Below are 26325 nucleotides of genomic sequence, written 5' to 3' on the forward strand. Positions count from 1 at the left end.
GGGACCACTAAGGCCTATATAAAAGAGACTTCAGATACAGTATTAGGGGACCACTAAGGCCTATATAAAAGAGACTTCAGATACAGTATTAGGGGACCACTAAGGTCTATATAAAAGAGACTTCAGATACAGTATTAGGGGACCACTAAGGCCTATATAAAAGAGACTTCAGATACAGTATTAGGGGACCACTAAGGCCTATATAAAAGAGACTTCAGATACAGTATTAGGGGACCACTAAGGCCTATATAAAAGAGACTTCAGATACAGTATTAGGGGACCACTAAGGCCTATATAAAAGAGACTTCAGATACAGTATTAGGGGACCACTAAGGCCTATATAAAAGAGACTTCAGATACAGTATTAGGGGACCACTAAGGTCTATATAAAAGAGACTTCAGATACAGTATTAGGGGACCACTAAGGTCTATATAAAAGAGACTTCAGATACAGTATTAGGGGACCACTAAGGCCTATATAAAAGAGACTTCAGATACAGTATTAGGGACCACTAAGGCCTATATAAAAGAGACTTCAGATACAGTATTAGGGGACCACTAAGGCCTATATAAAAGAGACTTCAGATACAGTATTAGGGGACCACTAAGGCCTATATAAAAGAGACTTCAGATACAGTATTAGGGGACCACTAAGGTCTATATAAAAGAGACTTCAGATACAGTATTAGGGGACCACTAAGGTCTATATAAAAGAGACTTCAGATACAGTATTAGGGGACCACTAAGGTCTATATAAAAGAGACTTCAGATACAGTATTAGGGGACCACTAAGGTCTATATAAAAGAGACTTCAGATACAGTATTAGGGGACCACTAAGGCCTATATAAAAGAGACTTCAGATACAGTATTAGGGGACCACTAAGGCCTATATAAAAGAGACTTCAGATACAGTATTAGGGGACCACTAAGGTCTATATAAAAGAGACTTCAGATACAGTATTAGGGGACCACTAAGGCCTATATAAAAGAGACTTCAGATACAGTATTAGGGGACCACTAAGGTCTATATAAAAGAGACTTCAGATACAGTATTAGGGGACCACTAAGGTCTATATAAAAGAGACTTCAGATACAGTATTAGGGGACCACTAAGGTCTATATAAAAGAGACTTCAGATACAGTATTAGGGGACCACTAAGGCCTATATAAAAGAGACTTCAGATACAGTATTAGGGGACCACTAAGGTCTATATAAAAGAGACTTCAGATACAGTATTAGGGGACCACTAAGGTCTATATAAAAGAGATTTCAGATACAGTATTAGGGGACCACTAAGGCCTATATAAAAGCATCCAAAAAGCAGCATGTCATAGCACCTTTAAGTAACCTATATTTCTGATACAGAAACTTTGAAAACGGGTCAAATTTGAGTACTTCACTGGATATAAAAACAAGATTTATATAAACCTCATTAAATAAAAAAAAGGTGTCCAGAAAACCTAAAGGAAAAACATCCAAAGTGTTGAGAATCAGAAATAACAGACAGCAGTTTGTACGTGAAAATAAATGGACTTTATTTGTCTGATTGTCTTGTTTTTCTTTTTTTGGTCTTTTCTATGTTTTCTCCTTTTTCTCAGTTGGTCCGAGCTGGAGTGGGTCGTACCTCAAAGCTTTCACAATCACATATCAAAAACATCGCATGACATAACGAAAGGAATAAATAACATATGTACATTTTAGCCGTCACACGATGATGTTGAAGATCTCGTTGTTTTCGTCCCGCAGCGTGTTATTGCTCCGGATCCGACGGCGGCTGCAGCCGTGGCGTGTTTAGAAGCACTTGCGGTGGACGATGCTGGGACCGGCCTCGTCGTACTCCTGCTTGCTGATCCACATCTGCTGGAAGGTGGACAGGGAGGCCAGGATGGAGCCGCCGATCCAGACTGAGTATTTACGCTCAGGAGGGGCGATGATCTGCAGAAGAGAAGGAAATCAGGTTGGTGGATTTAATCGCCTCACAGCTAGGGCTGCACAATTAATCGCAATTTTATCGAAATCGCAATATGGACTACTGCAATATCCAAATCGCAAGGGGGCGCAATATTTGTTACAGGCAGAATATGTTGTCAAAGCATTCTGAATGAAGTATTGTGGAGCTGCAGAGACGTCCCGGCCTACAACTCGTATCCTACAGACTACAGAAAAAGATCTTTGTGGGGCGACCTCTAGTAGAGCGTGCGCCCCATGTAGGCTGAGTCCTTTGTAGCGGCCCAGGTTGGAATCCGACCTGCGGCCCTTTGCTGCGTTTCATCCTCTCTCTCTCTCCCTCTCTCTCCTTTCTTGTCTATCCACTGTCACTATTGAATAAAGGGAAAAGCCCCCAAAAAATTATCTTAAAAGAAAATAAATAAATCTTTGGTTGGTACAGATCCTCGCATAATCACATTATAATCATTTTCATTTTAATATTTTTCAATGAAAGTGAGAATAATGAGACAAAAATGATCATTCGCTCCAATATCGTGAATCAAATCGCAGTATCAGTCATAATAATCGCAATGAGATATTTTCCTCATGTCGTGCAGCCCTACTCACAGCACATATTAGGGTTAGCAACTAACTAACTGGTTATTTACATTGTCGAATTAATCTGTCGATTGTTTTCTCGATTAGTTGTTTGTTCTATAAAAGACTCTTTAATGCAACATCATAATGTAGCACTGCTAGCTGTTTCTGCAACATGAGCCATCACTGGACAATATTCTGCACTATGCATATTTATTAATTCATTTATCACTCTTTGTTACCTCCAACTGTGCAATATGTAATTTCTATTCATCTGTACATCTGTGTATATATACACGGTCTGTCTATATAAGGGTGTTTATTGTGTAAATGCTTGTTTTATTACTATTATTATTATTATTATTATTATAACTGATTCTATTTTTTCTTGTTCTTATAATTTCTGTATATTTTTTCTCCTGTGTCTACTTAATGTGTATTTGTGTTATTCTGATGTGTGTAATTTTTTTTTCTTTTGACCTGCTGTAGCACAGGAATTTCCCCAGTGTGGGATTAATAAAGTCTATCCTACCCTATCCTATCCTAAAAGGTCAGAAAACGGTGAAAAATGTGGACCAGTGTTTCCCAAAAAGCCCAATATGACGTCCTCAAATGTCTTGTTGTTTCCCAAACTCAAAGATATTCAGTGTACTGTCACAGAGGAGAAAAGAAACTAGAAGATATTCACATTTAACAAGCTGGAATCAGAGAATTATTACTTTATTTCCTCATAGAAAATGACTGTAATTGATTAATCGATTGCCGAAATAGTTGGCGATTAATTTCATAGTTGACGATTAATCGATTAATCTTCGCAGCAGTTCTTTTCAATGCTGCCTTTTTTAAATAACTGTTCATTTCTTACACTGCTCTGTGTGCTCTGTAACTTTTATTCTTCAGGGTTCATACGCATTTTAACCAATACTTTTCCATGACCTTTTTCATGACTTTTTGGCAAATTTCCATGACTATGTATTCCTGAAAATGTCAGTCGACATTATACAATAAAAATACAAATCTGTGTTAAAGTTTACCCTCAGAGGTTTAACAATAAAATGACAATTTAAGTGGTTCATAGTGGGAGTCGTAATATTGCGCCCCAAATATAACGTTGAGGTTAAAATGACGTGAAATACATTTATCAATCACATATTATTATGCTGTGTTAAAAAAAGAATTCCATGACTTTTCCAAAACTTTCTGGGTCTTTTTATGTTTCCAAAACCTTTCCAGGCCTGGAATTTGCATTTTTCAAATTCCATAACTTTTCCAGGTTTTATCAAAACGTATGAACCCTGATTCTTGTATTTCATGATTTCTGATTCTATTTTATCTATTTTATTCTATTTTAGTGGTTTTTATTTTCCCTTTAATGGATGTTTTAAATAGTTTTTTAACTGCTCTTTAATCTTTTATATAAAAGAACTTTGAATGATTGAATATAGCTGCATTCATCTATCATATACAGGTGTAGAGGTGCAACGATGAATCGATTAATCGATTAGTTGTCAACTATTAAATTAATCGCCAATTATTTTGATAATCAATGAATCGTTTGAGTCATTTTTTTATTAAAAAAAAAATAAGATTTCTCTGATTCCAGCTTGTTAAATGTGAATATCTTCTAGTTTCTTCTCTCCTCTGTGACAGTAAACTGAATATCTTTTGAGTTTTGGACAAAACAAGACATTTGAGGACGTCCTCTTAGGCTTTTGGGAAACACTGATCCACATTTTTCACCATGTTTTGACATTTTTATAGATCAAACAACTAATCGATTAATCGAGAACATAATCGACAGATTAATCGACTATGAAAATAATCGTTAGTTGCAGCCCTATACAGGTGTAATTCTCAGGCGTCCACATACTTCTGGCTGAATAATGTTTGTACAATATCTGACGTAGAGAGTTATTCACCTTGATCTTCATGGTGCTGGGAGCCAGAGCCGTGATCTCCTTCTGCATGCGGTCAGCGATACCCGGGTACATGGTGGTGCCGCCGGACAGCACGTTGTTGGCGTACAGGTCCTTACGGATGTCGATGTCACACTTCATGATGCTGTTGTACGCCGTTTCATGGATACCAGCGGACTCCATACCTGTCCAGGTGCACGGCAGAGAGATTCAGGTTAGGAATGACAAGATTTCAGAGTGGACATTCTCATTCGCCCATCTGAGGACGCTGAGACAAACTGTTCATACTACGAGGGCTGGGTACCGAAGTCAATACTTTTTAGGCACCGACCGAATTGCTTCTAAAGCAGTGGTTCTCAAAGTGGGGTCCATGGACCCCCCAGGGGTCCTTGAAGGGATTCCAGGGGGTCCCCAACAAAAAGGGGAATAATTTATTTTCACTATAATTTCATCCATAAGGAACACAATGACAGATTGTATGACTATATTGCTCATGGGTTTCCTTCACTTTCTGTAATAAAAAATCTAAAAGCAAAAATTCTATCAGGTAGGGGACCCCGGGACAAAGTCTTATCAGATGGGGGTCCGTGGTCAGAGTTGTGTCAGTTTAGGGGTCCTAATGATGTGAAAAAGTTTGAGAATCACAGCTCTAAAGTATCGAGTATGGAAAAATGTCTCGTCATTCAATAGCTAAGTAGTAAATCTCATCAGCGTCAGTGAGCCAATCAGCATGCGGCATGCTTCTACCAAGATCTAACAATGCTTGTGATTGGCTGTCTAACGCTACATGTCATCGAGACACACAGGAAAAACTCTACGTTACACAGCCTCACGTAGTAGGAGCTGAAAAGTATATAAAAGGATTTGTGGCGTAATGCAATTTCTTTTTGTTGGAAAAAACGTATTGTTTAGGAACCGGTATCGTCCTGGTATCGGTACCAGTGTACGATACCCCTGCCCTATATACTACACACCGATGAAGGAGGGCTGGAACAGGGTCTCGGGGCAGCGGAAACGCTCGTTGCCGATGGTGATGACCTGACCGTCGGGCAGCTCGTAGCTCTTCTCCAGGGAGGAGGAGGAGGCGGCTGTGGCCATCTCGTTCTCAAAGTCCAGAGCCACGTAGCAGAGCTTCTCCTTGATGTCACGCACGATCTCACGCTCAGCTGGAAACGGAGAGGAAAGATCAGACTTTGTGCAACAAAAAACAACGATACCACAATAAAAGAAATGAAATCAGAAACTACTCAAAAAGCTCAGGTAGGAGTGTTTTAGATGTTCGAAGACGGAGTATTGATATCAAGACTTTGCATCAAACTAGGGCTGCAACTAACAAGTATTTTAAATGTTGATTAATCTGCCAATTAATTCTGCACCAAGGCTGAATTTCGGGAAAGAGACTTCAGATACAGTATTAGGGGACCACTAAGGTCTATATAAAGAGACTTCAGATACAGTATTAGGGGACCACTAAGGTCTATATAAAGAGACTTCAGATACAGTATTAGAGGACCACTAAGGTCTATATAAAAGAGACTTCAGATACAGTATTAGGGGACCACTAAGGTCTATATAAAAGAGACTTCAGATACAGTATTAGGGGACCACTAAGGTCTATATAAAAGAGACTTCAGATACAGTATTAGGGGACCACTAAGGTCTATATAAAAGAGACTTCAGATACAGTATTAGGGGACCACTAAGGCCTATATAAAAGAGACTTCAGATACAGTATTAGGGGACCACTAAGGTCTATATAAAAGAGACTTCAGATACAGTATTAGGGGACCACTAAGGTCTATATAAAAGAGACTTCAGATACAGTATTAGAGGACCACTAAGGTCTATATAAAAGAGACTTCAGATACAGTATTAGAGGACCACTAAGGTCTATATAAAAGAGACTTCAGATACAGTATTAGAGGACCACTAAGGTCTATATAAAAGAGACTTCAGATACAGTATTAGGGGACCACTAAGGCCTATATAAAAGAGACTTCAGATACAGTATTAGGGGACCACTAAGGTCTATATAAAAGAGACTTCAGATACAGTATTAGGGGACCACTAAGGCCTATATAAAAGCATCCAAAAAGCAGCATGTCATAGGACCTTTAATAGTTGACAACTAACCGATTATTCGATTGATCTTTGTAGCTCTACATCAAACTGAATACATTTCCATTTCTAAGCCTTTTTCGGGACACATACAATAAAAAGCTGCTTTATAATTTTTGTTAAACTAACAGGAGGGAAAGGGTTCATGTCTACAGCTAACGTGCTTCTAGATGTTAGGATTTTAAAACTGGTGCATGGCGTGGAGCGTTTACCGGTTGTGACGAAGGAGTAGCCGCGCTCGGTCAGGATCTTCATCAGGTAGTCGGTCAGATCCCGACCAGCCAGGTCCAGACGCATGATGGCGTGAGGCAGAGCGTAGCCCTCATAGATGGGAACGTTGTGGGTCACGCCATCGCCAGAGTCCAGCACAATACCTGAGAGCACAAACACAAGAGACACGAGAGTTCAATCTACGTTCAACAGGCAGGAAGAGAGGTTTAGATCCCGTCTGTGATGAGAAACATTATGTACAAATGAATGTGTCGCTTAAAGGTTCTGTTCTCATCGAGTCAAATTTGACCCATTTTCAAAATGTTTCTATATCAGAACTTTGGGTTTCTTTCAACCAAATTGTCAAAAAAAATAACATGGATGGTTCTATACAACGCTCTTCACAAGTAAAATAAATGATCAGTTCACTACTTTCATTGAATGTGGGTGTTTTATTCAATCTTATAGCATTTGAAAGAAAAATTGATGAATGAACGTTGAAAAAAGTGACAAAAATGTCAGAAAAAGGGGGAAAAACGGTGAAAAAAGTGACAAAAATGTCAGAAAAAGGGGGAAAAACGGTGAAAAAAGTGACAAAAACATAGAGGGAAAGCGACAAAAGTATATTTTAATTTTGACCCAGAAAAACAAAAAATTGCATGGTCGACAGGAAGATAACACAAGGGTTAACTTATTCTAAAAATGTAATTATAATGGCTTTAACTGACCCCACACAGAGTGACACAAGGTACACTTCTTGCTGTTTGGAAGCATTGTAACAAATGTCTGCATGTGTTTTAATCTCTTTGATTTTATGAACTTCAATTTATAGAACTATTTTTGTCTTGTCTGTGTTGTTGTGCGTGTCTGAAATAAAGCTGAATGGACTCACCGGTGGTACGACCGGAGGCGTAGAGCGACAGCACGGCCTGGATGGCCACGTACATGGCGGGGACGTTGAAGGTCTCGAACATGATCTGAGTCATCTTCTCCCTGTTGGCTTTGGGGTTGAGCGGCGCCTCCGTCAGCAGGGTGGGGTGCTCCTCGGGGGCCACGCGCAGCTCGTTGTAGAAGGTGTGGTGCCAGATCTTCTCCATGTCGTCCCAGTTGGTGATGATGCCGTGCTCGATGGGGTACTTCAGGGTCAGGATGCCCCTCTTGCTCTGGGCCTCGTCGCCCACGTACGAGTCCTTCTGACCCATACCGACCATCACGCCCTGAGGGGGGAGGGGGGGAACACAGGCATTTGTATTTATTATAAGGATCCCCCATTAGCCTAGACGACCAGATAGTCTTCCTGAGGTCCAAAACAACATTTAATCAGACAATATTAAAACATTAATGACATATACAGGACAGAAGAGAAATAAAAGACTCTAGACTCTAGAGAAAATTAAATTAAAAACAATAACAAACCAAGCAAATGGAGACATATCTTGAAAACAAAGTTATATATTACAGTATGCAGTAGCTCACATAGACAAAGAAGAAAATCTAATATTTTTAACTTCACAATAAGAAGCCTCGTGATAAATAATTTAAGTGAAGGTAAGATTTCACTTTCTTTTTAAAATGTACCCCTCCATTGTTTAAGTTTTTAAAATGTTTAAATGGATGCTCTTGGACGCCTGGTTAGCTCACCTGGTAGAGCGGGCCGGGAGCCCATATATAGAGGTTTAGGAATTTTAAAACTTACGTTTCTTTTAAATTTAACTTAAAGAAGTGGCTAACAGGTAATCATGACTGTCAACATTACACGTAGACACTACATCTTGCTGCTATCTTGTCTTTCCTGTCCTGCCTGTGTGTGCCACGTGTACTTGGCTTGTGTGTGTATGTGTGTGTTGGTGTCGATGTTGATGTTGACCAACTGTTCTTGTTTATATGCTGATCTTGTCATTTTTTCTAATTTTTTTTTTTTACATTTATAGTCAATTTTACTTGTATTGGGCTAAACCTGTATGTACTATTATAATCATTTTTATCTTTTTAGGTGTGACATTGTACGATCTGTCCAGGGACAGCAGATGTAAAATATCCTTTTGGCTAATTCTGGGACATTTTACATTTTTATATGTATTATTAGTGTGCATTGTGCCTGTTAAATAAACCTGAATCAAATAAATAAACTCCTTGACGCAGCGGCTGCAGGTTCGACTCCGATCTGCGGCCCTTTGCTGCATGTCATTCCCCCTCTCTCTCTCTCTCTCTCTCTCCCTTTCATGTCTAAGCTCTCCTATACAAATAAAGGCCTAAAATGCCCCCCAGAAAATCATCTTTAAATGGATGCTCTTGTGTACCTGGTGACGGGGGCGTCCCACGATGGAGGGGAACACGGCCCTGGGGGCGTCGTCTCCGGCGAAGCCAGCCTTCACCAGGCCGGAGCCGTTGTCACAGACGAGGGCGGTGGTCTCATCGTCGTCACACATGTCTGCGGCTTCTGGAGGAGAAAGACAAAAGGGGGGAGAGGGGGGGGGGGGTGAGTCTCCGTACAGCAGACACACTGGACATTCATCTATACTTGACATTTGACTGAGTTTTACCTAACGGGCTGGGTGAAAATAACTGATTCTCCATTTAAAATTGTTGGATGGAAGCAGATAATTTTGTTCATATCCAAATGCAGCTCTACACTTAATCATCTATTTGTTTGGTTATTGTATCATTTCTGACCAAAATCTAGTTTTACTGCTGCTAACCAAAGTTTTTAAAATAACCTCTTTTTGATGGATTAATTTGCTTAGGCTGCTCATCACATTAACTTACACCACAGACAGACCTTTCTGTTGTTTTAGGAAAATATACAGTTAGGTTTTTTTCTTGTTTCTTTGATTTTTTTTTCCCTCTTTCAACACAACTTGTTGTATTTAAACTGTATGAATAATAAAACGGATAATGACTATAACTCAGTCTTCTTAATCATCCTCTCTCGGCCCGGCAATGTCTGGGTCCTGTTTATCATTAAACCAGAGCTGTATAAATTGTTTACTCAGCCTGTAATGAAGTGAAGTTATTAAAAAAACAATCCGTTAACCATCATTAAGTGTAATGATGCCTTCAAGTGCTCCACATAAACTCCGACATCTGAACTCTTTGTCAGGAATATATAAAGACAAAAACAAGCTTGGTGTAGTAGCTACTGTTTAACAACGTATGTCAATCTGGTTCCCTTCCTAGGATGATTTTTTAAATTCATATTTAAAATATAATTTCCATTATGCTTTTTTGTTTTTCTCATTTTTTTAATCTTTACTATTCTTGTTATTTTTATTTGACCTCAATACTGACCGTTAGTCTGTAGGCGACCTCCCATTTACTTTATTAATGGAAAAGGAAACATGTTTTGATTGATAAAAAGCGCTGGGAAATTTTTTAGTATTATAGTATTAGTAATAGTAATAGTATTTTACTACTTTAAAAAAAAACGTGAATTTGGGCTATTCAGAAAATAATTAAGAAGTCACAATTTTTTACTGTAGCCTAATCGATGACAAAGCTTACACGGTTAAACAATACATTTCGGTGATATAGAAAATTCTTATTTGCCCAGTTTTATGTGGCATTAATAGGTAAAACATAGACTTTCCGACAGCGCCTGAATGCAGCAGCAGGTCTGGCTCCCTGGTAGGAAGTTTCCCTGTCACAACAACAATTTTCTAACCGTTGAAGGTGAACAGAAGCCGGCTACGGTTCACTGCCAGCTCCCGTCAGTTAACCATTCAGTCCGGATTATCCTCCATCAGTTTCACCCACTTACATTTACAACAAGCCAGACTCCATTAACTCAACAGCTAATTTCACCTCTCTCCTTCTCTCCACCCGCCCAGCCCACCCCGCTTCTCCAAGCCGCTTACCTCTGCTTGTCTCCGGCTGTCAGTGAGGGAACTTTAACCGCTGCTGGTTCCAGATAGAGGGATGACGGGCAGCGCCCACCGGGGTCCTTATATACACCTTCTCCTCCATACCACCCGGGCAGTTTTTTTCTCCCTAGACAGCCGTTAGGAATGTCCGAGTATTCGACAGGAATTCAACCGATCCCGTCGTCCATATTTGGTCGCGCGGTTGGGGAGGGAGGCCGGCCGGCCGGCCGCAAGCAAGCACACAGGGGGCTCGCGCGCCGGGAGGGCCATATATGGAGAGGAAGCCCCCGCGAGTCCGCCACGGAGCGCTCGAGCCCGTGTATGGAGCGAGACCAGCCCGTTACTGGCGCTTGTGGAGTAGTACTACTACTGTCTTACACACACACACACACACACACACACACACACACACACACACACAGGCTGAAGTCTGAGATAAAATATCAGACTATTGTGTATTCTATTCTTTGACACTGTGAGAAGGGCATACAAACACGCACGCACGCACGCACACACACACACACACACACACACACAGTGCGTTTCACTATCTTTGTGGGGACCAGTCACTGACATAATGCATTCCCTAGCCCCTTAACCTAACCTTAACCATCACAACTAAAGGCCTAACCTTAACCCTTACCCTCACCCTAACCATAACCTAATTCTAACCCTAAAACCAAGTCTTAACCCTCAAACAGCCCTTTAAAACTTGTGGGGTCCAGTATTTTGGCCCCACAAGGCTGTCGGGACCCCACAAGTATACTGGACTCCTGGTTTTTGGACCCCACGAATATAGTTAAACAAGAACACACACACACACACACACACACACACACACACACACACACACACACGGATAAAAGGTATTTATTTTGTGGTCCATCATGTAAAGATTGCAAACAGTAGCCTAACCACTGTAAAAAAATAAATAAATAAAATTCTATAAAAATTGACATTTGAACCATAACTTGACCCCCTCTTTGGATGGAAAGTATAAATACATTAGATTAGTTGTTTGTCACAGCTTCTAAGTAACTGGGTTAATGGACTTTTCTGCATCAAATTTGCGTGTGCTGCTACTTAGTAACAGCTGGGAACATTAAACAGAATAAAGTTTGTATCTCAAACTGAATCAAACAACAGAATAAGCATGAAGTGTATAAGCGCCAAAAAGTCAAAAAATCGGTTGAAGTCAAGTCCTGAAAGGAGTGTAAAAATAAAGCAGATGTCCTTTAAAGGGTTAACAGTGAAAGGAGTTGATGTGCCGGCTGTAGTTGAACAGTCATATTTAGTGTAATTACTTTAAATTAACGCAGCAGACTAAGCAGCAGGTCGGATTCGAACCCGCGCCTCTGCAAAGGACTACATGGAGCGAACGCTCTTACTGGGTGGGCTAGAGGCCGCCCCTAGGGAGAATATGTTTTTATCTAACACCCTGACATTTATTTTAGGTTTGTTAGGAAGTCAAGCTGCTCAGCTGGAAGCTCGAACAACAACATCCACACAGCAGCTGAGCGACGTTCACGCCAGACGGTCTGGAGTCGGACCTCCAACCGGTCGGACAGCTGCAGCCGCAGCACCGAGACAGAGTTCCTCCGAGAGACTAACAGACTCAGACCCAACAGACCCGGCTGTGTTTATCCAACTGTTAACGGAGATCACAGAGGTGTCGGGATTCACGGAGCTGCATGTCAGAGATACAGGGGGCGTGGGAGTTTAAATGGAAGAAGAAACTATGGCACGAGACTGTAGTCAGTTAACCTCCTGTTGTCCATTTTCAAAAAGTTTCTATATCAGACATTTTGGTTTCTTTCATCCGTGTGTGTGTGTGTATGTGTGTGTCTATGTGTGTGTGTCTGTAGGCTATGTGTCTGTGTGTGTATAAGTGTGTGTGTCTGTGTCTGTCTATATGTGTGTGTGTGTGTATGTCTGTGTCTGTGTGTGTATAAGTGTGTGTCTGTGTCTGTCTATGTGTGTGTGTGTATGCTATGTGTCTATGTGTGTAGGCTATGTGTCTGTGTGTGTGTGTCTGTGTGTGTAGGCTATGTGTCTGTGTGTGTGTATGTGTGTCTGTCTATATGTGTGTGTATGTCTGTGTGTGTAGGCTGTGTCTGTGTGTGTATAAGTGTGTCTGTCTGTGTGTGTGTGTGTGTGTGTGCTATGTGTCTGTGTGTGTGTCTGTGTATGTGTGTGTTGTGTAGTCAGTTAACCTCCTGTTGTCCATTTTCAAAAAGTTTCTATATCAGACATTTTGGTTTCTTTCATCCGTGTGTGTGTGTGTGTGTCTATGTGTGTGTGTGTATGCTATGTGTCTGTGTGTGTGTGTGTGTGTCTATGTGTGTGTGTCTGTGTGTGTAGGCTATGTGTCTGTGTGTGTATATGTGTGTGTAGGCTATGTGTCTGTGTGTATAAGTGTGTGTGTCTGTGTCTGTCTATTTGTGTGTGTGTGTATGCTATGTGTCTGTGTGTGTATATGTGTCTGTGTATGTGTGTGTATGTCTGTGTGTAGGCTATGTGTCTGTGTGTGTATATGTGTGTGTAGGCTGTGTCTGTCTATATATGTGTGTGTCTGTGTATAAGTGTGTATATGTGTGTGTGTCTATGTGTGTGTGTTTGTGTATAAGTGTGTGTGTGTCTGTGTGTGTAGGCTATGTATCTGTGTGTGTGTGTGTGTGTGTCTGTGTATGTGTGTGTGTGCGTGTCTGTGTTTAAAATTTAGATTGATATCTACGTCACCTCTGCATCTAGTTTATTTGGTCGGTTGACGTTTTCGGTCACAAGGACCTCGTAGTTACGGGTCTTGAGAGACACGTGACTTGAGAAAGGTCCTTGTGACCGAAACCTCAACCGACCACATCAACCAAATGCAGACATGACAAGCGTGTGCCAGAGAATTTTCTTTATTTTTGAAATGGATCTTCAGGGGAATTAATTCCCTTTACGACAAAGGAGACAAAGGAAGTGATGTGTGTAAACATTTGGTGACCAAAATGTCCTGTCCCAAAATGTCTGCTGTACTAACACAGCCTGACATCGTCATACTCAGATTCTAGTCAGAATATGAGTCTGAGGCCGGCCACACACTGGCTGCGTGGCGTGAGCGTGTCAGCTGCGTGGCGTGTCCGTTTTTATTTCGGCTCCCATGTTAACAGGTGAGAGCTTGCACACTGCCTGCATGACACGCACGTCTCAGGCGCGCCGAAAACGCGTGCATGCTAGAAATAGAACCGACGCCTATTTTTCATGTGACAAGCAAGCGTGTTGGAAGCGTTTCCAGGCAAATTAGAATAGGAAAATATGTTTATATGTCATTTGGACACAAATACATTTTAATAAAGGACATTTTGAGGTTTGAAAGTCTCTAGGTTTCGACATAAATGCAGATATAAATGTAAGATTTTCTAATATTGCACCTGTCAAAACAGAACGAAATATTCTGTAGCCTATTTTGCCGTCAATACTGGCAACGTCTTTGCTGTAATCAGATCAGTATATATTTATGTTTAACATGAAGTATACTACTGCTTGAGTGCAGTTTATCAATGGGAAACATACGTGTGTACAGACAAGGCTAGCAGCAGCAGCGCCGCGTCAGTGTGGTGATATATGATGTAGCTTTAAGTGTTTTCAGCTATCCTGTTTAGATTAGACTGACTGAATTGTGCGTTTCCAACTATTTAACGCATTCCCGTGAACGGCTTCGGATTATATATGAAAACTATGCACAACGATTCGTATGATATCTTACGAAATTACGCCGACCGCCCACATGATAATTAAGTTTAGTGGTCATTACAGTTAAGTTTATTACTGTACTTGTGAGCCAGGTACAGGGCACCGTAGCGGACGCTCGTTGCAGTTAAGTTTAGTCGACAAAAGTTGACCGCCACGCCGCGACGATAGTTTAGGGATCAAAACAAAAACTAGTTAAGATTTTTGTTGAAAAGCTTGTGGTTTGGAATAAAACACCGGTCCCCTGAAGTAGTACTTATGGGACACGAACAGCCATTTCCTGGGTGAAAGTCTTGCGTTTTCCTCTACACTTCTTCCAATTGTTACTCCAACTCTGAGCAAACTCCAGGCGAACTCTCTGCTCCTCGCCACGGGGCTTCTCAGGTGCTGCAATCATATCACTCCGCCCAAGTAGCAGAAGTAGCAGTGCTTCTCCTTCTGAGAATATAGTTCCCAGTATGTATACGGTTAGAAGATGGCTGTGTCTCATGTGACCTTGTTATTTGTACACGCTGTGACTATACAAATCACAACATGTAAACAGGAAAATGTTGGCGTTATTTTGTCACTTATTGGGAGCAGTAGGCTAGATGGAGCCGGTTACCTCCAGGATCTGTGCTAAGCTAGGCTAGCGGTGGGGGCGTCAGACAGAGTTACGACACACACGGAGATGAGAAGGGTATGTATGGACTTATCTAACTCTGGGGGGATACAGTGAATAAGCTAAAGTCCCAATAAGTTGGCGTGTTCCTATAAGTAGTACTTCCGTGACACGAACACCCGTTTCCTGGGTGAAAGTTCTTCCGGTACAGGAACTCCGCTTCCACGCTTGCCAGCCCTGTGTTTGTTCTACACAGCGGTAGTCAATGTTGTGCATACAGCAATAAATACGTGGAATACATCCAAATTACAGTGCATTACTTTTTGTAACTAAGTGTACGAATGGTTCATGAGAACAGCCTGAACTACTGCAGGTTTTATCTCACCAGATAAAAGCTGAACAGAACAGTTATGTGGAGCTCATGTCTCTAATCTAACCTACTTTCACTATTTTTAGGCGAGCTGGACCCTGAAAGGCATCTGCAGCCTCTGTAGCTGTGGAAGTGGATCATCGCGGAGGATCCCTGTCACGGTGGCAATCTATTTATAACCGACGTCTGCCTCTCATCACCAAACAGGAGGAAGTCCTGACTAATGTAGGGCCAGCCCCTGGACTCTACAGGATCAGGTTTCTGTCTCCTTCCAGGTCTGAAGGCTCTGATATCAGACGGCAGGAAGCCAGAGAGTAAACAGAGTTTAATTCACTGCAGTTTAGTACAGAAATAACAACACATTTATTTAGAAAAGAGCACGTTTCAAACAAAGATTGAAAATGATTACAAGTGCAGTAGCAGTAGTAGATGGGAGGCCATCAGTCCTCACATCTGGGCTTCTAGGTAATGTTCATAATTGGCTCGAAGGACAAATTCAAAATAAGGTTTTGATTTCAAACCGCTCAGATCTTCCAGCTCCAGCAGCTCTTTGACGTCAGGCAGGTACGTCTGCAGAGAAACTCCTGAAACATAAAGATTAATTTGTCATTGAATTCAAACTACTTGCAACGTGTCGGTACTTGCAACATTCAGAAAGCTGCCTCTTTACACCACAGCAAATACTCTTTGTACTTTGTTCTAACTTACGACTTTCCTGTAGCTGGATATATCATTTGTTTCGTCTAAATATGAATGTGGATAACATTTTTGAAAGTGAGATGCTTGCAACAGTTGCAAGTAGAGTCCCTGCAACGTTCTTAAACAGTTTTGTCTCGTCAGAAATCTTTGTTCTGGACTGCCTTAACAAGTTGAGGAAATTAAACAACGTACTTTAACAAACAGCGTCTTGTCTGATACCTGAGCTTGTTGCTTGAGTGTTTTCTGCTGCAAAGTGCATGACAGCTACTAAATATATAGAGTAGGATTTTCCAAGAGGCGAGAGCAAGTACGAGTATATGAAGCATAGACAGTAAAAATAATGGACGACGCTTCCGGGTCTGAACAGTGAAGCCAATGTAGAAGCTCCTTAAATCTAGCCTAGCAATCTAGCGGCAGCAAATGTAATTTGCAGCCAGGGTCAGTCTAGCAACTCTCCGTTGGCTTGCGAGCTGGAAAAACAAACTCTAGTCAGGCCAATCATATCGTGTATAGAGTCGGTGGGCGGGCTTAACATAATGACGGCAGAGTTGCGACGCGTGAATTCCCCGCTACTTGAAAACAAAGAAGATGGCTGCTGCTGCTGGAGAACAGCGGTCTTTGGAATCGGCTTTGGCCGCGACTCTGGAAGACTTGGAGTTCAGCTTTTCTTTGAGAAAAGAACAAAGAACGGCACTGAAGTCATTCTTAAAAAAGGAAGATGTGTTCAGAGTTTTGCCGACCTGTTATGGCAAAAGTTGAATCTATCAACTAGCGTTGCTCTGGTTGGTTGTAGCGCCATCCTATTGCGTGCAGAGGGAATTTGAAAGACAACCGTTTATCCCGCCCCTCGGATTGAGCCCTGCCAATAGGGGGTTCCCAGACCCAACATCTGGATGTGGGTCTGGCTTGTCAGGCTACCTTAAACCTGCATTCTCTCTAATTTCCAGCAGGGGACTCCACTCCAAAAAGAAGTCTGTTTCTATAGAAGTCTATGTGAAAATGAGCCTGCTTCTCACTTGATTTATTACCTCAGTAAACATTATATAAAGTTTATTTTTATACATAGTTAAGGAGCATTGTTGGAGGGAGCCTGGTAAGATTTTCATTGCCAACGATTGATTCTCTGTAAGTGTTCGTGCATCGGACAATTACTGGAAACTTTTTTTACTCTTGAAATGACCTACATTAACTATCACTTGTATACTCTTGATTTCAATAATTATAAGCACGTCCTCTCGAACGTTAATACCATCTCAAAATCAGAGTGATATGATTTAGTCATTTACGATACGCATCTTGTTATATTTTCTGGATGAAATACATGTCATGCTGGAATCTCCTGGCTGTGCTTTGGTCTGTTTTCCAACCCCGGAGTCTCGAACGTTTCTCACCTTCCTGGATGAGTTTGAGGAGGATCTTGACGAAGATGCTGTCCTTGGCGGCTTCCAGGGGGTCGTCAGTCCCGTCAGTGGAGGACCAGCTGGGAGGCACACGGCATTAAAGTCAAACAGCACGTAAGACTAATAAATAACTGCGATGTACAGTGGGCACGGAGCACACAGTCGCACGTTTACAAATCAGTGTTTCAAACTTTTTTTGTATGAACGTTTACTTATATCTGCACAGACTTTTTTGCCGTTTGTAAAAATCTTCCATCAGTGAGATCAAAATTAAGGGCAGAGATATTACACAGTGGGTCCGTGACCCCTAGGTGGTCCTTAGAGTTAAGCATGATTTATACTTCTGCGTAAAATCAACGCCGTGCTTACGTACGTAGGTACGTGGAGACACGAACCTACGCCGGACCCTACGCTGTAGCCTGACGTGCACCTCTCGAAGAATGTAACTACACGTTGCGGCAACACACGTCGCATCCCCCCCCCCCCGACTAATTTCCAGGTTCTCCTTCTCCGTAAACAACATGAAATCAAGGAGAGGGTTAACTTCTCCTGCTCCAGATTTTCCACCGTGGTCAGAAAGAACAGGGGAGACACTTTGTTTCTCTCACTATGACTCTAGAGTCGCTACTCGCTCTGAAGCTAATCACCGTCACTCTCTCACTTCCCCCCCTCTACCCCCCCCCCCCCCCCAAACACACACACACACTCTAAACATCAGGCCACCTACCTAGGCTACGGCGAAAGCTCTGCGTGGAGCCTCCGCAGAACCATAAATCACGCTTTACTGCAAGGCGGGGCCGCCAAGTTATGTTTAAAAAAATAATGTTGAAAGTTTCTTCTTTCAAAAATTTAAATATGTCACATTAAAATGAATCAAACATTTTAATAGCAAAGATAAATTGGCCTATTTATGGAGAAACCCACCCCCATTTCATTTACACGTTGAAGATAGGCTTACTATAGGTAAGGTAGCCACTATGGTAGCCGTACAGTTAGGCTTAAGGATTCACCGCCATTCATTTTCATCCATCCGGCCCAGTTTAATTTTATACTGTACATGTAGTAGGGGGCCCCTAATCTGTCTCTCTTTCAGCTAAGGGGTCTGTAGGAGCCACATGTTGTACCATATGTTGTTCATGGTGTCATTTATATTATTTATTGATTATTATATTGTGCACTTATATTGTAGGTGGTGGGCGTTTTCATCGCGGTTTGAGCGGAAGTGATAACATATTTGTCTGCCTCACCTGTTCACCTGGGGTTGTTGGGCTTTGACAGAGAGGGGGTGAGCCTGGGAGAGACACACTTTCTGTTGACCGCCGTACTAACGCAATTATTTCGACTCACAAGGTAACTTTACATTCGGTAACTGCAGTACTAGTTGTATTTTACGTGTGGAAGAAGAGGAATAAATCATTGCAATACAATCTGGAGCGCGTCACAGTGTGTTTATGCATCTCTCTCAGTGTTTAGTCCCTCGCGGCAGCACTTTGTTGGACCGCTTACAGCCGTAACAGGGTCCCTGGCCTAATCACGACTAGATAAACATAAACATGACAGGAGTGTCTTACTCGTCTCTCCTGAGCGCTTTGCCGAAGATCTCACACTTCAGCGAGTCGATGTCCTCAGCTTCCTCCTGCAACACAAACACAGAAAAGATCCACAAGAGTTGACTTCTAACTGCCGTCGAGACCCGACCGGTCGAGCGTCAAGACAGTCCGATGAATCGGGAGGTTACCTCGTCGATGTACTCCAGCAGATCCAGAGCTTTTTTGAAGTCGTACTCGTTGGCTCGCCTGTTTTCATCGCAGATGTACAACTGAGGAGAGGAGAGAAGAGGAGAGGAGGCTGTGAAGTTACTGTCAGCATTTTGACATGGTCATTCCCCCGCTTTATGGCAACAAGTCATCTGTGTTTTAATCCAAACCACAACAAGTCATCTGTTTCAGAAATATTAAACAGGAAAGCTGGCTTCCTTCTTCGTGTTAAGGGATTCAAAATAAACCCACTGGTAGATTTGCTCTGCGGAAGTCTGACTGTTTGGTTCTGTTATTAGGACTTTAAGAAGGAAAAACACAACATTCACAATTTAATGTCACATTTTTGGACAAAAACATGCTTTTTTCGGTGAAAATGTGACAATATTGCATGTTTAGGGCCGCAACTAACGATTATTTTCACTGTCGATTAATAGGTTGATTATTTTCTGATTTAATGGATTAGTTGTTAAGTATAAAATGTCAGAAAATGGTGAAAAATGTGGATCAGTGTTTCCCAAAAAGCCCAAGATGACGTCCTGAAATGTCTTGTTTTGTCCACAGTTTACTGTCACAGAGGAGAGAAGAAACTAGAACATATTCACATTTAACAAGCTGGAATCAGAGAATTTTTGTAACTTTTTTTTAATGAAAAAAAAAACGACTCAAACCGATTAATTGATTATCAAAATAGTTGGTGATTAATTTAATAATTAACAACTAATCAATAAATCTTTGCAGCATGTTAACAGGGCCAACGTCTGCTTCATCTGTTCTTCTTTCTGTGCATGTTCACATAGTTAATGACCGTAAAAGTGTTGATCTGGTTTGAATTTTATTTTGAAGTTTAGTCACCAAACGTGTTCTCCCTGTTGGTACGCGATCTGTGCTGCCCGCACGGTCCGTTATGCGCAAGATGTCCGCACATGCACAGATGACAATCCTGTTTACGACACTGCACGAATGATCCGTTCCACGCCTGCGCACCTTTGCACCGCGGGAATTTCATTCATTTCACAGCACTCGCAAAGGGGAGTGTGGAGGAAACTGAAAGACATCCAAAATGGTTGGTACAATGTTCATGTAACATGTAACAACATCTTTATTATTTTGGATTGGCAACCACGTAAACACCTCGTAATGCATAGCGTAAGCTACATTTAAAAACATCACAACATCCCCTGACACTACAGGTCACAAAAATAATGTCGCCAAGGCTTAGTACACGGACGTCGATATGCGGTTTTGGATCAATGACAATAAGTACTTAATTTAAACATCTCTATAAAACAGACCCGCCGTGGAGTGCATAATGAATAACATAAAATGTAGCCTACAAAAATATTATTCCCGCGGTGCAAAGGTGCGCAAGCGTGGAACAGATCGTGCAGTGTCGTAAACAGGATTATCATCTGCGTGTGCGCATAACGGATCGTGCAGGCAGCACAGATCGCGTACCGACGCTCCCTCTTAAAAAACGTGCCCCTTTGAGTAGGGCTGCGTATGGGCAAGAATCTGCCGTTACGATACGTATCACGATACATGGGTCACGATTCAATATATTGCAATATATTTAGATACTGTGCATAAGGCCATATATTGGAATTGTTTTTATAGTATAATTTTAGAAAAACTAATATTTAAAAAAAGACATGATGTGCAAACTGACAGTTTGGGATTGTGGTTCCCAGGTTCTTAGTGAGCTAATGTTGATATGCTAAAGTAGGCCAGAGTTCAGCCATAGCTACGTTGTTAGCTTCTAGCAAAAAGTCAGGAACTGTTAGGCACTGTTAGGCACTGTTAGGCACTGTTAGGCACTGCTAGGCACTGCTAGGCACTGTTAGGCGCTGTTAGGCACTGTTAGGCACTGTTAGGCGCTGTTAGGCACTGTTAGGCACTGTTAGGCACTGCTAGGCACTGCTAGGCCCTGCTAGGCACTGTTAGGCACTGCTAGGCACTGTTAAGGACACTAGTGGTGCGTCTCAGCATAGCCATCTAGCGGTAGGGGGTTTAAACACAACATAAACGTGAACCACTGTCTTACATGAATATTTTTGCACGTAAACTGAAAAAAAATAAAATAAAATAATAATAAAAAAAAATCGATATTGCGTTTTTGAAAATCGATATAATATTGCTAAATAAAATATTGCGATACTCAAGTGTATTGATTTTTACACCCCTACTTTTGAGTTTCCTTCTCAACAATCTAAGGTATTGTTGTTTGCTGTTGTCGCTGGTTGTTAAAGTGCATCGATCACTTCCAATCAGTGCTTGAAGTGGAAAAAAAGGTGCCGGTACTCTCTTGCATTGGCAAATCATTATGACATTTGAGATTTCTACAGTGAAAAACTAAACTTGGAGATATTGCTGGTACAACAATTTATTGTTATTTATTAACAACATAAATGTATGTATTTATTTAAACAAGTCGTGTGTGTGTGTGTGTGTGTGTGTGTGTGTGTGTCAGTCATTCTCTTGACAGCTGTTGTAAAATGGTGCTGCGGCTCCTTTAAGAGAGCTCCGTGCATATGGGTGTGTGTGTGTGTGTGTGTGTGTGTGTGTGTGTGTGTGTGTGTGTGGGAAGGGGGCAGAGGAGAAATAGAGAGAGGAAGCAGACGTGTAGATGCGACCGGAGCTGAGTTGGTGAAATAAGTTTAAAGCAGCCATATTATGCTCATTTTCAGGTTCATAATTGTATTTTAAGGTTGTACCAGAATAGGTTTACATGGTTTAATTTTCAAAAAACACCATATTGTTGTTGTACTGCACCGCTCTCTCTCACTGCTGCAGATCCTCTTTTCACCTGGTCTCTGTTTTAGCTACAGAGTGAGACCTCTTTTCTTCTTCTTCTGTACTATCTTTGATTGCACTGCACATGTGCAGTAGCTCAGATGTAGATCATGTCAGCTAGCTAGCTCCATAGACAGTAAAAGAAAGGCTGTTTCTACAACTTTGGTCAGTTACAAGGCAGGATTAGCTGGGAGACTTCTAAATGAGGGCGCACATGGAAGTAGTTCTTTTGTAGATTATGGTGAACTTGTGTGTGTTGTAGCAGTGCTTTGCTATTGAGAACGAGGTAGCATGCTAGCGTTAGCATGCTAATGCTAACGCTACGAGCTAATGGTTGCGGTTAGCCTGCTCGTTTCGGCTTGTGACGTCACAAGCCGTGCCGATTTTGAACAGCTCACCCAGAGACTGAAGGCAGGACACATTCAGAAACTGTATCTCACTCTAAACAGCATGGATGATTTTTTTCAAAGTTTGTATGTGTGTGGAAGCACCAGAGACACAACATAACACCCCAAATCCCAGAAAAAGTGATTTTTTCATAATATGGGCACTTTAAGTGTTGTACACAGTGTGTGCTTCTTTTTAGTTTCTCGGTTTTCAGCAGTGATAAATCTGTTACGGTCAGGCTGCAGGCATCAGATAGCTTTTCCGAACTAGCGTCCGTGGCTAAGCGAACTTCTGATAGGGTGGGCCGACTGCTTGCCTTTACGTGATTTGTCAAGATCCGAGGTAAATCACATAGTGCCCTCTGGGTAGTGTAGTTTATGTAATGTTGGGGTCAATCTCTCTGACACTGACGCTTTCTCTGTCAGTGGCAGAGTACCGGCTACATGCTAGAAGTAGCGGTACGCAAGAAAAAGTGCAGGTACGCTTAAGAGTAAAATGTAGAAGTGCCGGTACTGTGTACCGGTGAGTACCGGCCAACGTTGAGCACTGCTTCCAATAATTTGTAATCTCATGCAGATGTGTCCATGTATTAACAGGTCTACTGTGTGTGTGTGTGTGTGTGTGTGTGTGCGCGTGTGTGTACTCACCTGTATGAGGTTGTGAGCGCTGAGCAGAGGCATGGTGTCGGGGTTCAGCTGCTTCTCCTCCAGCAGCTGTCGGGGCAGAGTCTCCTGATGCAGCAGGAAGCGCTCCTGCTCCACGATGTCTGATCGGACAGATACATGACAGCATCGAGTCTAGTTACGGGACACTGAACGCCACACTGCAACGCTGCCACTCCTTCATGTCTATTAAGTGAAGTTCTTCTGGTTTTTCACCAGTAAGAAAAGTGGAAAAGCTGCTAAAAGTCATAAAAAGTCAGATCCTCACACTGGAGTATTTTGTAAGTTTAACGTTTAGTATGTAAGTAGCAAATGCAATTCTTCTGCTAAACGTTAAAGCTCTCCACCACCTTCCTTTAAACCAATCACAATCGTCATGGGCGGTGCTAAGCTCCGCACGGAGCCGCTGCAAAATAGCCGTGTGAGAGGAAACTCAGATTGGACAGATAGTCTAGCTAGCTGTCTGGATTTACCCTGCAGAGATCTGAGGAGCAGGTAACTATAGTCCTCAGAAATCCACCAAATTTAAAATTCCAACACAAAGAAAGCAGAAGAAAGAGGAATTTCCTGCAGCACCGGAGCAATCCCGGAAGTGGAACGTGAAGGATATAGACTAACACTGCTCCAACAGGTTTGATTCCCAGTCCGGGCTGTAGGGCTGTGCTCGGTTGAAGAAAATCTTAGTCGACCAACACTCATTCAATTGTATCGACTAATCGATTAGTTGATTTAATCGACAGATCTGTAAATCTGAGTTTCTCCGCAAAGAGTCATGCAAAAGCACCACTTTAATTCTTGTGTTTACCAGAGATGTGCTCGTACGTTTCTTGGAAATAAGTCATTCAGCATGAAAAAAGCATAAAACATGACTAATCGACTAAAGAAATCTAAGTTGACTAAGACCAAAATGACCGATTAGTCCTGGGCTGACCCTTTTCATGGCGTTTTTTTTCGACATACTAAGACTTTTTTTAATCACCTTTTTTTTTTTTTCAACATACTATGCTATGACTGTTGTCAACATAATGTCTGTTCTGGCACAGTCGTTCAGTGGTTAGCACTGCTCCAACTGGCACCAGCAAGTAGTCACTGCCGACTCTGAACCAGGGTTCGATGCCCAGTCCGGGCTGACCCTTTTTTCAACATACTATACTATGTCTTTTGGTCATTTTTTGATCTAAATTTACAAGGACTTTTTTGATGTACTTTACTATGACAATTTTTGACATACTATACTATGACTTTTCTTTTTTTTTTAACTTAAAATATTACACTATAATTTAATATATTTGTATTATTCAACATTTCAATGAAATTCATACTAATACTATACTAATACTAAAACCATTTCAATTTTTCAAACTATTCTCACTACGTCTCCTTCTTCTTAAGCAGTTATGCCAGCAATCCAGTTTAGCTTCAGCTATTCAGTTTTTCAGCATTCACAAGCATTTTCTAGTTCTACTTACTACTTGATTTTTACTATTGATACATTTGTTGTGATTGGATTATTCTTTTTGTTAATATGTGTAAGGTGTCCTTGGGTGTCTTGAAAGGCGGCAACAAATAAAATGTATTATTATTATTATCAGAATCACAATACTTTATTGATCCCTCAGGGAAATTATTTAGTTTAACGAGCCTGCATCTGATAACCAGCTCATGGTTTTACCGTCAACGTGTTTGTTGAGTTCGTCCTCGTGCAGGTCGGATGCGAGCACCGTCAGCTTACTGAGAGCCAGGAGCGTCTTCTTCTTCACAAAGTAACGCGTCTCCCCGTTGGCCTGGCTGTAGAGCGTCCTGTTGGCCTGCAGAGACACGAGACACCGCGTCAGTCACAGCATTATAATAGTTATCTAAAGTGCTCATATTATGCTGTTTGGCTTTTTCCCTTTCCTTTATTGTGTTATATAGGTTTACAAAATGAAAAAGCCCAAAGCCCAGCCCAAAGGGACTTACCATCTCCAACAGAAAACACTGTTCACAAACTGCTCCAAACAGCTCTATTGTAGTCCAGCCTTTACTTCAGAGACAAACGTGGTCACTTTGGAACACACGTTATAATGCTCACCTAGCTGCTAGCATGGCACGCCCTCATACTCTGCTTCTGACTGGCTAGTAGTCCTTACCTAGCTACTGAGCATGTGCGACTCCCAACAAAGATGGAACAGCAGTGAGATGTCTCACTCTGTAGCTAAAACAGAGAGCTCAACACACAGGGTGAAAAGAGGAGCTGCAGCAAGGTGCAGTACAACAAAAATATGGTGATTTTTGAAAATTAAACCATGTAAACCTATTCTATTTTCATGAAACTTGGTGGAAGGGTGTAACATGGGCCAAGGAAGAATCCATTAAATTTTGGAGCAGATCTGAATCACAGGCCTGATACACAGACTTCTTTTTCACTTTTATTAAAATTTGTTTGTGCTACAAAGTCAAAACCAAAGTGTGTGACTGTGGTTAAAACCAGGAAGGCTGACGAACACTTCCTCTTGCTTGTCTATGTGTGTGTGTATGTGTTAACTGCAGGCAGGAAGGAAGCTGTGCAATATGTATGTATGTATGTGTGTGTGTGTGTGTGTGTGTGTGTGTGTGTTTAATGTAGAGGCAGTATTATTGGTGCTGGTTGTTGTGAGCATCAACATGTTTAAAGCTGCTAAAACAGGAAGGAAACTGAGTTTGTGTGTTTCTTCTGTTCTACGCTGTGGTGACTGCAGACTCAGAAAGTGAGGAGGAAGAAAGAAAGAAAGGACTTTATAACCCTGTGTGTAGTCTTCTTTGGTAGTTTTAGAGGACATCATTTTTTTTTTTAAAGGAGGTAAAAACAGAAGAAGGAGTTATGTGAGGCCCTGTGTCCCTGTGGCAGACCGAGGGAAGACTGGAAAGAAGGAAACAAAGGAAATGTAGGATGGAAGGAGGGAAGATAACAGGGAGGAAAACTGAAGATAACGATGAAGAAAGGAAGATCAGATACTTAATTAAAAGGGAGGAAACAAAGGGCAGAAGGGATTGAACAATAAAGATCAGAAAAAAGGAAGGAGTGAAGGAATGACTGACTTGGAAAAGGGAAGGAAGAAGATAAATAAATAGGAAGGAAGGAAGAGGGTAAGTGTAAAGGGAAGAAAGGAAGGAAGGAAGAGGGTAAGTGTAAAGGGAAGGAAAGAAGGAAGGAAGGAATGAAGGAAGGAAGGAAGGAAGAGGGTAAGTGTAAAGGGAAGAAAGGAAGGAAGAGGGTAAGTGTAAAGGGAAGAAAGGAAGGAAGGAAGGAAGGAAGGAAGGAAGAGGGTAA

At 41.6% G+C, this 26325-nt stretch overlaps 2 protein-coding genes across 2 annotated transcripts in view; both read right to left on the minus strand.

Annotated features, from left to right (window-relative positions):
* Positions 1–1512: 1512 nt before the first annotated feature.
* On the minus strand, positions 1513–10805 carry acta1a (actin alpha 1, skeletal muscle a). The gene is made up of 7 exons (XM_031299880.2): positions 10627–10805; positions 9073–9212; positions 7665–7989; positions 6775–6936; positions 5419–5610; positions 4448–4629; positions 1513–1937 (listed from the first exon to the last, which is right to left on the minus strand). The coding sequence occupies exons 2-7, from the start codon at positions 9199–9201 to the stop codon at positions 1794–1796; spliced, it is 1134 nt and encodes a 377-aa protein (XP_031155740.1). The 5' UTR covers positions 9202–9212; positions 10627–10805; the 3' UTR covers positions 1513–1793.
* Positions 10806–15646: 4841 nt separating this feature from the next.
* Positions 15647–26325, minus strand: part of nup133 (nucleoporin 133) — a 41150-nt gene continuing 30471 nt past the window's right edge. The window contains exons 20-25 of the mRNA XM_036000455.1: positions 24709–24844; positions 23022–23140; positions 19176–19256; positions 19009–19073; positions 17429–17517; positions 15647–15922 (exon numbers count right to left, since the gene is read on the minus strand). Coding sequence (XP_035856348.1) covers positions 15786–15922; positions 17429–17517; positions 19009–19073; positions 19176–19256; positions 23022–23140; positions 24709–24844 — 627 coding nt within the window. The 3' untranslated portion in view covers positions 15647–15785. The remainder of the gene's footprint in view (positions 15923–17428; positions 17518–19008; positions 19074–19175; positions 19257–23021; positions 23141–24708; positions 24845–26325) is intronic.

Source organism: Sander lucioperca, chromosome 4 (genome assembly GCF_008315115.2).
Source record: "Sander lucioperca isolate FBNREF2018 chromosome 4, SLUC_FBN_1.2, whole genome shotgun sequence".
NCBI lineage: Eukaryota > Metazoa > Chordata > Actinopteri > Perciformes > Percidae > Sander > Sander lucioperca.